Source organism: Girardinichthys multiradiatus, chromosome 18, assembly GCF_021462225.1.
Source record: "Girardinichthys multiradiatus isolate DD_20200921_A chromosome 18, DD_fGirMul_XY1, whole genome shotgun sequence".
NCBI classification, from domain to species: Eukaryota; Metazoa; Chordata; class Actinopteri; order Cyprinodontiformes; family Goodeidae; genus Girardinichthys; species Girardinichthys multiradiatus.
In genome coordinates, this window is record NC_061810.1 from 24157780 (window position 1) to 24170024 (window position 12245).

Sequence of the window (12245 nt, forward strand, 5' to 3'; positions counted from 1 at the left end):
GGACAAGCTGAACAGAAAACAGATTAAGAGACTGATGTTGTGAAGAAGAACGACTACTCAACATCGGATGTTTTTATATGTCTTGAGGCCAATGTTTCTGGCAAAAGAGGAGCTTATTTTCTTTTGGAGCAATGGGCAGAAATGTGCCCAAACAGTCTCATTCCAGTTTAAAACAACAGAACAGGTTTTAAATTCAAAACGTGTCAGATCAGAAAACAGAGGCGCGTTCTTATAGACTATACGTGTATAGAGGTATATTTTCTTATAGATGGCTCCAAGTTTAAGCTGTGAAATAATTCTGAAAATTAACTGCATTTACTACAGGTATAGAGTCCCAGGATTCATTTCTTGATAAAGCAGAAACATTTGAGTACAGATCTGGGTGATTGTAAAGCTTTAACTATGTTGGCTTCTCAGGGATCGTGTATCAGAACCCACTCCGACCTCTGGACCTCCGGGTCACCCCCAGCAGCAGCTCAACATCTTGATCTCACCTTCGACTCTGGAGCTAATAGAGCAGCCTACAGGTCAGCTCCTGCCACAAAACCCTCTTGCAAGTTGCTTAAAGCCTGTTTGAATTGTACTCCCAGTTTGTGTGGGGGATGGGACAACTTTAAGGTTGATAGCAACCACAAATTTTAGTTAAGATAAATAAAATAAATGCATGATTGCTAACGGGTTTATTTGTTTGTTGTTTAGATGTTAAGAAATGCAATTGCTTTGCTAATTTATTGACCCACTTACCCTATAATGTGTTCTAAATATTTTTTATACCCTTTTTAACAAAAAGGGCTCTGAAATCTTTGAGAGGATTTTCCGTAAACATTGACCAACAGGCCGAGCGGAGTAGAGTAGCGCAGAGCTGGAACCGTCAATGGCAAAGGGGCTTTAGATAATCTTTCAAGCCTCCTCAGCATCCTGGTGTGCTGATAGATTTCAAAGAACCAAAAATTATGTTTTCACACATTATCTCAAGACAAATGAGAAATTAAAGATACTAAACCTTAGATCTGACCTGATCTTATCTGCTTGAATTTGACCTTTGAGAGTCTGTAATAGTCGTGCGAACTCAGCTTGAATTTTCATAGTATGTGGTCAAACCTTCAGTTGTGAAAAACATACATTAATTTAGACTGTTGGTTTATAATTTCCAGGACCAGGGACGGAGCTTGTGCCATTTGACAGCGATGACTCGGATGATGAGGATTCACCTAGTCCTTCTTCCACTTTGCAGAGTCAGGCCAGTCATTCCACCATATCATCCAGCTATGGCAGTGAGTAATTGTTTCAGGTTAGGCCAGTTAAACTGTCAGTTTTACCAGTTCATTAAGCTGTCTTCCCTTCATATCTTAAAGTTGACGAGGGTCTGAGCTCCAAGGACATGGCCACGGAGACCACCAGCAGCGAAGAGGAGCAGGAGTTCCCTATTCCAAGCTCCTTTGGTGCTCCAGGGGTTCTAGGAGTAGGTAGAGGAAGTCGCCCCCACACAGAGAGCACCATGGACGGCCGGGCCATGCGGCGATCTTCCAGAGGGTCGTTCACCCGAGCGAGTCTGGAAGATCTGTTGAGTATCGACCCGGAGGCCTATCAGAGCTCAGTGTGGCTCGGCACAGAAGATGGGTGGTAGGAAAAGAAACTATTCACTTATTCCTTATCCCAGTGTCTAAATGTGATTTTCTTTCTTTCTTTCTTTCTTTCTTTCTTGCTTTCTTTCTTTCTTGCTTGCTTTCTTGCTTCCTTCCTTCCTTCCTTCCTTCCTTCTCCAGTGACCATTGGGCAAGATGCAGGGTACAATCCTGGAGAGGTTGTTTGACTCCTTGATTAATTGTTATATCTCCGTTTCTTTCAGCATCCATGTGTACCAGTCCTCAGACAACATCCGAAACCGTAAGAATAGCATGAAGATGCAGCACTCAGCCTCCATCCTCTGTGTACTGTAAGTCTGCCTTTTCAGTTACAGCTTATGAATCTTTAAATACAAAAGTCTGATGTTTGATTGTTAGTTTAGAAATACAACTTGAGTCACTTTGAAGCTAACTTACGTTTCTTGTCAACTTTGGTTTTTTCCTCTAACATCAGGTATTTAGACAACAAAGTGTTTGTTTCATTAGCAAATGGAGAGGTGATCGTCTATCAGAGAGAAGCGGGTGAGATAAAAAATTAAAAATAACTGGTGTAAAAATTTATTAAAAAAGTTCTGAATTGAGATTTTCATATTGCATCTTTCATTTTAAACTGAATCTCCAGGTAGTTTCTGGGATCCTCAGTCTTCCCAGACGTTAGTTCTTGGTACATCAAGTAGTCCAGTTACCAAAATGGTTCCCGTTGGAGGGAAACTGTGGTGTGGCTCACAAAACAGGGTTCTTATCATCAACACTACTACACTGGTACAGGAGGTGAGTTTAGCAAAGCTTTCGATAAAGTCTTTACAGAAATAACACAATAGCAAACAAGAGTAAAGTGATGGTCCACTGGTATTACCATTGCCATTCCCCCTCCTTTCCAGCACTGGTTCCAGGTCGGCACCGACAGCAGCCGCTGTGTTACGTGCATGGTGGCGTATGGTCAGGGTGTGTGGTTGGCGCTGCAGGGCAGTGCGCAGGTCAGGCTGTACCACGCTCAGACCTTGGAGAGTCTGACGGAGGTGGATGTGGCCCCGGCTGTGCACAAAATGCTTGCAGGTGAGAACAGACAGAGGGTTTCAGTTGTACACAGGGCCTTGCAAAAAGTATTCATTCCCCTTGAGCTTGGTAAATGAAAGAAAAATGAGGTATTGTTTTCTGCAAAGTCTGCAAACAAAAACGCTGGAAAAGTAATACACCATACCTATGGTAGATTGTGGTGGTGGTGATGGCATCATGCTGTGGGGAGGCTTCTCTTCAGCAGGTACAGGGAAGCTAGTCAGAGTTGGAATTTGTCCATCCATTCATTTTTTTATACCCACTTAAGCCTTGCAATGTCACAGGGGTGGCTGCTGCTCTCTCCAGTGATTAGTGGGTGAGAGGTGGGGAACACCCTGGGCTGGTCAGCAGTTGATCACACGACAGAAAACCATACACACAGTCACACCTAAGAGCACTTTAGAGTGACCAATTAACCTAACCTTGATATGGACTCTGAGACAGTCAGACCTAGAACTCTGATAACATGGTTTAGTTCAATATACTCATGTCTTTTAAGGGTTCAGTCAAAGTCCAGACCTAAATCCAATTTTGAATTTGTGTCAGGTATTGAAAATGTCTGTTTACAGATGCTCTCCATCAAATGTAACGGAGCTTGAGCTTATTATTATAGAATGTAAATACCTACCTGATAATGACTTGCAGCTTTAATTGCTAAAAAGAGGCTTCTACTAAGTATTGACTTAGTGGGCAAATGCACCCAACAATACTCGGATGTTTACTTTAAAAAGCTATCATTTTCCTTCCATTTGACATTTATGCATTACTTAGTCTTTGTCTATTACATACAATTTCAAAAAATCCAAGTAAAATACATTGAGGTTTATGGCTATAACCTGACAAAATGTGTTAAAGTTCAATGAGTATGAATAATTTCTGCAAGGCACTGTATGTATGACCAAAATATTAACTGAACATGACTTCCTGTTATTATGAAAAGCACAGAATAAATGCATTTCAGGTGTTTAGATTTTTGGTCCTATTCACCCCAAAAGGCTATAAGTTTGGCCCTCCAACCCGTATCTTATTTAAATTTTTTTTTACCCTTATTCAGGTGCAGATGCAATCATTAGACAGCACAAAGCTGCCTGCCTCAGGATCACAGCCTTGTTGGCCTGTAAGGATCTGCTTTGGATCGGCACCAGTGCAGGTAGCACAACACTAAAAATACAATAAAGAAATAAATAAAGCAGGAATTTGAAGAATAGAAAAACAACAAATTAAACAACTGATAAAAAAACACAATAATAACCACAAAATAACCAAATACTGCAGAAAGGAAAAATTGGATTGTTTTTCATATTGTGTTGTGTTTTGCAAGTTTACGTTGTGGTTTTAAATTGTGATTCTACAATCAGCCAACATTTGTAGCATACATTCACAAATCAAAATATAAAACTTAAAGAGAAACATACATTTAAATATTCTTCTACAGGGGTGGTCCTGACACTGGCGATCCCAATGGTGAGCACAGGAACTGGTGCTGGTACTCTGAAGTCACCTCTGGTTCCAATGGGATCGGCTCATGGACACACAGGGCACGTTCGGTTCCTGACGTCAATTGAACTACCAGAAGGGTTTGATATGAACTTCCCTCCAACAACAACGGACTCCGCAGGTTCTGACATTATGTCCTGTTTTAGCAAAAGATTCCTCCACTTTTACAGTGCAGTGAAAAAGTATTTGCTTCCTGTACATTTTTTTCGGTTTTTACTTTTTGTTGCACTTAAGTGTTTCAAATCATAAAACAAAGCCTAAAATCAAACAAAGTTAACCCTGTTCCTTCTGAACTCTAGGCAATCAGTCTCAGAGCAGCAGCATAGATGGTGGGAGCCTCCAGAGGCGTGACTCCACACAGCGCAGAGCCTCCACCCACATCCCTGCAAAGACCAATCATCTCGTCATTTCTGGCGGAGATGGCTATGAGGACTTCAGACTGACCAACAGCAGTGAAACCGTTGGTCGAGACGATAGCACCAACCACCTTTTGCTTTGGAGAGTCTGAGACAATCAAACTCCCAGTCCGACCAATCTCCGTCTAGCACTTTTTGGCATTGTTGTTTTGGTGTTGTGCTCGGTCCACCAGTCTCTATGTGCGTGACACGGCTGTAAGTTCGCTCCTGGATTTATGAATGAATATGACCACATCAAACTGACCGCTATTGTTGTGTTCCTGATGGTGTGCACATCTTTGCCTGTTTTATTTTAATCTGAGTGTTTTCCAGTTTTTGTTGAAAGAGACCAAAAAAAAAAATAGAAGTTCTTAATTAAATTTGCAAAGATGGACTCATTTTCAAACTGAGGACCAATAAAGAACTTAAACAGGCGGATCTGGATTCTTTAGAGGGTTAAAAGGTTTGAGTAATGTGAGGTGATTATTGAGGCATTGCATGTTCTGTTTTATGGAACTTTAAACACTTCAGTCCATCATTATTTTATCTTAACTTAAATCAGGAAGCCCTCAGATGAAGATCAGAGGTAACAATGTACAATAAATGTAACATAACTCAAAACGGTAGTTTTAAATTCTTAGCTATATATATATATATTTTTTTTTATTTTTAGTCTTATTTTTCAGCTAAAATTCAAAGCTAGCCTTAAGATCAGATAAGGTGAGATTTTTCTGATTCCAGTAAGGTGGTGATCTGTTGCACAATGGCTGATCATAGCTGTGAAACTGCCAATGTCACCGTTCCTCCAGCAGAGGGAGCAAAAGTAAGAGCATATTTTTTTTACAGTGCAACATTGCACATATATGATGCACGGCCTTATTAAACAATAGAAAAAAAATATATGATCTCTGTAGAAAATCACATTCAGTTAGCTCCTTCAGATTTAGTTTTGCTGTCAGTTTAAGTTTAAACTATGTCCCACTTCTGGTTGGGAAGGAAAAAGAAGTGCATTCCTCCTTAACACAGTCATGCCAAAGCCTTGTAGATGTTAAAGATATTATTTTGCCATGAAAAGTCAGTTAGTTGAGGATCTGCCTCTGGACGGAGCCTCTTCATAGAAGACGCTAAACTGCGGTTGCAGAACAAGATAGTCGTGTACAGTATTTATGCTTTTAATATTAGCGCCTTCTTTTACTGCACTTAATTTATAGAAGATGTAGCTTTCACTTATTCTGTTGGAAATGATGAAAACCGTGTCCCTCACTTGATTATGAGAGTAAATTAAAGTATGTGGTTTAGCTCAGGCCATTCACTCTTGGTTCATAACAGTTCACAACACAGGGTTCTTGTTGTTTGGACTAGACCAAACTTATCATCACTGTAGGATATATGTCCAACGGTTTTGCCTTGTATAGTATCTGGAAGCAGATTTTGGATTGTCAGAGCACAGTCACTCCAAGGCCTGTATGTGTGCCAAGTTTGCTTCATATTTGAGTTTTGCATCAGCTCTGTGTCATGTGTTGGGTCTTATTAGCTTACAAAAAACACCATATTCAGATGGAATTTAACACCTGGTATTTACAGGTGGTATTTAGTATTTAGTATGGTATTTAGTATGTCAGTAGGACAAATGCGTAGTGTCTACACCTGCCTTCAGAAGGCTAAAGGTTAAGCTACTTCACACAAGTAAAAGTCAGTTGACCTTCATTTCCTGTCCTTCCACACACACTCGTAGGAGTTAACCTCGGGCTTTGGCGGTTAAGCGGTGATTTTCTTTGATCCCTCAAAGCCTTGTAAACCTCATTGCACTTTATCAGCCATCTGGGGTCTTCACCTCAGTATTCCCACTTCTAAATACATCGCCATTAAGCTGTTTCTCCCTGTAAAATAACTAAGAGGATCAGCTATCTGCTGTGATAGTCGCTAACTAGCTAGTGAGCGTCTGTTAACTTAGTGTTGGATTATTTTCCTCAAGTCCATTTGTTATTAGGGTAAAATGAACACAAGGAAATGCCTTTTTTTTCTCATTCCTAGCACAAACATTTGCTTTCAGAACAATCCATACAGCATCCTTAATTGGTAATGTAGACAAAACGTGTTCATAAATTGCATGATCAATCTAAACTTTGACTTTTGTGTTTTCTGTGCAAAAAAGCTGCCACTTCAAAAAAAACAAAAAAAAAAGCTGTACATTTATGCTGTAGGACATTCACATACTGTTCTTTTAAATGAACTTCTCCACAAACTGGGAGCTTGGTAGCAGAAAAGCCCTCAAAGGTGGTATTGGGTTTTCTAATGTTCTCTGATGAGAACCGTCGTTTTGGCTGATTATGCATTGAAGTCGTAATGAATAGTTTCAGCTGAATGGTTTCAATAGGTTTAAATGTTTTAAAAGAATTTGTCAGAAGTAACACAACTATAAAAGATGTATTTTCCAAAGAAGCATATCGAACCGAGTGAAATGGACATACTCGGACTCTTTATTAAACTTTAGAGCTTAAATATGAAGGTATGAAGCATTTTCTATATTACTTTAAACATGATCAAGAGAAGGAGGAAAGTGGTAATCGGTATCATCCCAACATCTCCATCACTCTCACTGACTAGTAGGAAACTACATGTGAACTAAATCTTATTGATGTAAATATTGGTATATACGGCTTTATTTCTGTAAATAGTACACTCACATTCCTCAACTGTTGATATAAATCATATGGCATATTTTTATATGTTTGTGTAAGGTTTGTCTCTATATTTTGCCCCCTTTCCCACTCTGCATGTGCTTTCAGTCATAAAGAAAGTGTGACCTGTCACAAAGTAAGAAATATATTGCCCCTGACGAAATAAGGGTGATAGTTTTTTGTTTTTTTATTCATGCAGTTGCATTTACAGTACCTTCAAAATGTACTTGTGTTTACTTTGCTGCTAATTTCAACAGGAAAAAATGGACAATTAGTTTTTGCTCTGCCAACTTTCTGTTTTTCTCTGCCTCTGGTTGACATCTCGTCATGGCTGCAATCTATCAGAGTTACCTCCTGTATTTAGCTGTTCTTGTTTTGTCACTGTGGGTTCCTCTTTGTAAAATAAAATCATTTCACTGGGACCAGTTTTTGCTTGTTTTTTATTCTTTGTTTATTTGTTTATTTAAGGATCCCCATTAGTCTGTACCATAGTAATGACTGTTCTTCCTCGGGTCCACACCACAAACATTACAATGAAATCATGCTTTTACAAACATTATAAAACACATAATAAAATACCTTAAAACACAAGCAAAATCAAAAACACAAAAATTCTAATAAACTGCCTAAACATTTTACAAACATTACAAAATGATATTACAGAATACCTTGATACACACAAATAGAATAAAAAATACAAAAGATTTTTACAATTTCACAGATTAATTAAAAGCAGAGCATAAATTCACCAATTCAATTTATTCAATAATATTTCATTATTTTATTTTTTTAGATTCTTTTAAAAATTTGCATGATCAGCAATTAATGTAATTATAGAAGGCAGCATGTTCCAAATTGCTCTGTACACAGCTGTTTTTTGAGAGCGTTAGTTCTAGGTAGAGGTGATATAAAAGTAATAGAGGCTCGTCTAGTATTAAAAGCATGTCTATTGTAGGTGGGTAAGAATTGTGAGACAAGGCCAAACGGTTTATGTAATGTCCAGGTATGGTGTAAAGAGAGAAGTCTGCATGGTAGACTTTCATCCATGATAGGTATTGATGCATGAAATTGACATCTGTTCTAGAATGATATCCGATTGCTAGTCGTGCAGCTTTATTTTGAACTACCTGCAGTTTATCAAAATGTTTTTTGAGGCACTAGACCAAATAACTGAACAATATTCAAATTGAAAAGTACCTAAAGACTGCATGCGACAGTCTCCCCCTCACTAGGGGCATTTCATCTCTAATCCCATTCACTTTTCCTAAGTAATCATCATTAAAGTAATTTCAAATTTCACATGGCTAAGTAAGAACTGTTTCATTCACTTGAATGTAGGGGGACCTATAATTTACTTTACCTCTACTCATTAGTTCATACAGGGGTTGGACAATGAAACTGAAACACCTGTCATTTTAGTGTGGGAGGTTTCAAGGCTAAATTGGACCAGCCTGGTAGCCAGTCTTCATTGATTGCACATTGCACCAGTAAGAGCAGAGTGTGAAGGTTCAATTAGCAGGGTAAGAGCACAGTTTTGCTCAAAATATTGAAATGCACACAACATTATGGGTGACATACCAGAGTTCAAAAGAGGACAAATTGTTGGTGCACGTCTTGCTGGCGCATCTGTGAACAAGACAGCAAGTCTTTGTGATGTATCAAGAGCCACGGTATCCAGGGTAATGTCAGCATACCACCAAGAAGGACGAAACACATCCAACAGGATTAACTGTGGACGCAAGAGGAAGCTGTCTGAAAGGGATGTTCGGGTGCTAACCCGGATTGTATCCAAAAAACATAAAACCACGGCTGCCCAAATCACGGCAGAATTAAATGTGCACCTCAACTCTCCTGTTTCCACCAGAACTGTCCGTCGGGAGCTCCACAGGGTCAATATACACGGCCGGGCTGCTATAGCCAAACCTTTGGTCACTCATGCCAATGCCAAACATCGGTTTCAATGGTGCAAGGAGCGCAAATCTTGGGCTGTGGACAATGTGAAACATGTATTGTTCTCTGATAAGTCCACCTTTACTGTTTTCCCCACATCCAGGAGAGTTACGTTGTGGAGAAGCCCCAAAGAAGCGTACCACCCAGACTGTTGCATGCCCAGAGTGAAGCATGGGGGTGGATCAGTGATGGTTTGGGCTGCCATATCATGGCATTCCCTTGGCCCAATACTTGTGCTAGATGGGCACTGCCAAGGACTACTGAACCATTCTTGAGGACCATGTGCATCCAATGGTTCAAACATTGTATCCTGAAGGCGGTGCTGTGTATCAGGATGACAATGCACCAATACACACAGCAAGACTGGTGAAAGATTGGTTTGATGAACATGAAAGTGAAGTTGAACATCTCCCATGGCCTACACAGTCACCAGATCTAAATATTATTGAGCCACTTTGGGGTGTTTTGGAGGAGCGAGTCAGGAAACGTTTTCCTCCACCAGTATCACGTAGTGACCTGGCCACTATCCTGCAAGAAGAATGGCTTAAAATCCCTCTGACCACTGTGCAGGACTTGTATATGTCATTCCCAAGACGAACTGACGCTGTATTGGCCGCAAAAGGAGGCCCTACACCATACTAATAAATTATTGTGGTCTAAAACCAGGCATTTCAGTTTCATTGTCCAACGCCTGTATATGTTTGGGCATTATTACTACACTGCTCAAATTTTGTTTGATAATATTGCTTTTTCTTTTTCTGGTTTATTTAATTTTGTTACTTTATTTCTAAGTGAACAATAAATTTTCCAATCTGCACCATTTCCTGTTATAACGACAATCCTTTTCATTTCATTACTATTTCTCATACAGTTTCTTAAGTGATCATCTAACCAAGGAGACCTTGAGGATCTTACAGACAATCTTCTAATTGGAGTATGTTTATCACAAACAGCAGAAAATAAATTGCAAAAGAAAGTTAATGCTGGTTCTGCATGTGTTATCTGTAATATATCATCCCATTTTACACATCTCAGGTCATTTATAAAACTTTGTCAGCACAATTTGAATACACAAATACATGTAAAACTTTGTACACCATTTCTATTAATACAAATTCTAGTTTGTACATTTATTACTTTAGAAAGATTGCAAATAGAAGTCATATCTATCAAACACTATTGACAGTTACTGAAAAACCAATCTATGTTCATATCTGCTAAAATGAACCATTTGTTATCGGTATCCGTGGCTCTCTCGATCATTGTGGATATATTATTCAAGAATTCAGTATGTGAATTTGGTGGTCTATAGCAACAACAGCTTTGTGAGGCTTTCTCTTGGTACTTGGTTAGAATTGAGAGAAGTACTGAGTACAGGATCATGAGTATTTTCCTTTTGTAAATTATTTATATTTTTAATTCTGAAGATGCTCTTGTTATTTCAAAGATGATACACACCATTTGTCAATTCTGCCAGGACATAAACTTCTGATCATCTGTGAAAAAGCCCTCTGCTCTGTAATAATTTGTAAAGCCCCCATAAGTAATAGTAACTTGATCTTATCAGTCTTTCACGTCAATTTGTGAGAATTCAGTAATACTTTCCATGTTGTTTCATTTCTATTCAGTTATTTGAGTTTTTGCAGCATTTGCTTTTGCACAGATCTGTTAATTTCAATTTAAAGCATTCTGAGCAGGTTGAGCTCTAGACTTTGACTAGGTCATAAAAACAATCAGGTTCTTTTCTTTGTCTATTTTTCTGCTACAGATTTGCTGCTGTGCTTGGACAAATTGTCCTGTTGCATGACAGTTTTGGGGGCCATCAGTTCTCCAGATGTTTTTGAGTACAGTGGATGCTGGGCTGGCCCGATGACTTTAAGGTGCTCAAGTGATGTTAAAAAAAGCCCAAATCATCCACCTTCCCCCACCATGCTTGTGTTTGCACTGCTATGAATCATATTTATACAGCTCTATATTTGGCTTGTTTTACTTGTAGATATTCAAAAGGTCTTAAGGTCTTAAGGTATGTTCAAATGTAACTTTAAAAAGTGTATCCAAATAAGGTATATACATTTCAGATCAGGAATCTAGTTTAAAAATAAAGCTACTGTTTTTGGTCAGCCCTCGGTTTGTATATTTTCTACTAATTAATTTAATTATTTTCAAGATAAAGTGATGGGCACCTAACTCTTTCTGGATTCAAATGCTTTAACAACATGATGTCTTTCCTTCATGGCATTGTGTTAAGAGACATCTGAATGCTCAAGAACAGCAAACTGACAAAACATCACTTTTTAACTGTTAAAGGGAAAAAATCACAATGCCTATGATACACAGATATTGCTATCATTGCAGAAAACATGATAGCAAAATTTGTTTTCATGCATGTGAACTTTCTGTTTAATGGAAGTTTTAAAGAGCCTGGTATGATAACTTTGTTTTTTTCTGGTGAATCTAATTTCTAATATGCCCGAACATTGCAATTAAAAGAGGAAGTAATTATTTTCTAGCAGTAATATATACTGAAACTAGACATACTTAAAAAAGAAAACTATTAAGTTGATCAGGTTTGCTGCTTGTAAGACCTCTTTCTTATTCCTTACCAAAATCCATCCTCACATTTATCAAGAGGCAACTTGCACCTGCACACAAAGTTACTTCTGTGGCTTTTTCCTTCAAAATTACTCAGCAAAACCTTTTACTTAAGCCCACTGACCCACAATGAATTTCTTTGTAATATGACAGTCCCTCAGTGTATGTCTGAAAACAAGCCCAACAGACGACATGCAGGCACAAACACAACCATTCCTTCATGAAGACTCACACATGCTCACAGTGAAGATCTGTATGATGGCTAAATGAGGCAGGAAAAACACCAGCACAAAGCTTCATCTGTGTCTCACCAGAATGACCGACTGGTATTGTAAATCACTCACTGGGAGTGGGAATCTTGATCAACACTGAAATGTGAAGGGGTCCTCTTCATCTATGCTTCATCTCAGTAGTAGAAACTTTTATATTTTCGATAGAAAGACCAAATT

General features: G+C 38.7%; 1 protein-coding gene across 1 annotated transcript in view; it reads left to right on the forward strand.

Annotated features, from left to right (window-relative positions):
* The window catches only part of LOC124883882 (rho guanine nucleotide exchange factor 17-like), an 82113-nt gene extending 74437 nt beyond the window's left edge, over window positions 1-7676 (forward strand). The window contains exons 15-24 of the mRNA XM_047391323.1: window positions 418-527; window positions 1155-1274; window positions 1356-1623; window positions 1850-1936; window positions 2080-2147; window positions 2248-2396; window positions 2507-2681; window positions 3736-3831; window positions 4117-4299; window positions 4478-7676. Of these exons, the coding sequence (XP_047247279.1) occupies window positions 418-527; window positions 1155-1274; window positions 1356-1623; window positions 1850-1936; window positions 2080-2147; window positions 2248-2396; window positions 2507-2681; window positions 3736-3831; window positions 4117-4299; window positions 4478-4686 (1465 nt within the window). The 3' untranslated portion in view covers window positions 4687-7676. The remainder of the gene's footprint in view (window positions 1-417; window positions 528-1154; window positions 1275-1355; window positions 1624-1849; window positions 1937-2079; window positions 2148-2247; window positions 2397-2506; window positions 2682-3735; window positions 3832-4116; window positions 4300-4477) is intronic.
* Window positions 7677-12245: the final 4569 nt, after the last annotated feature.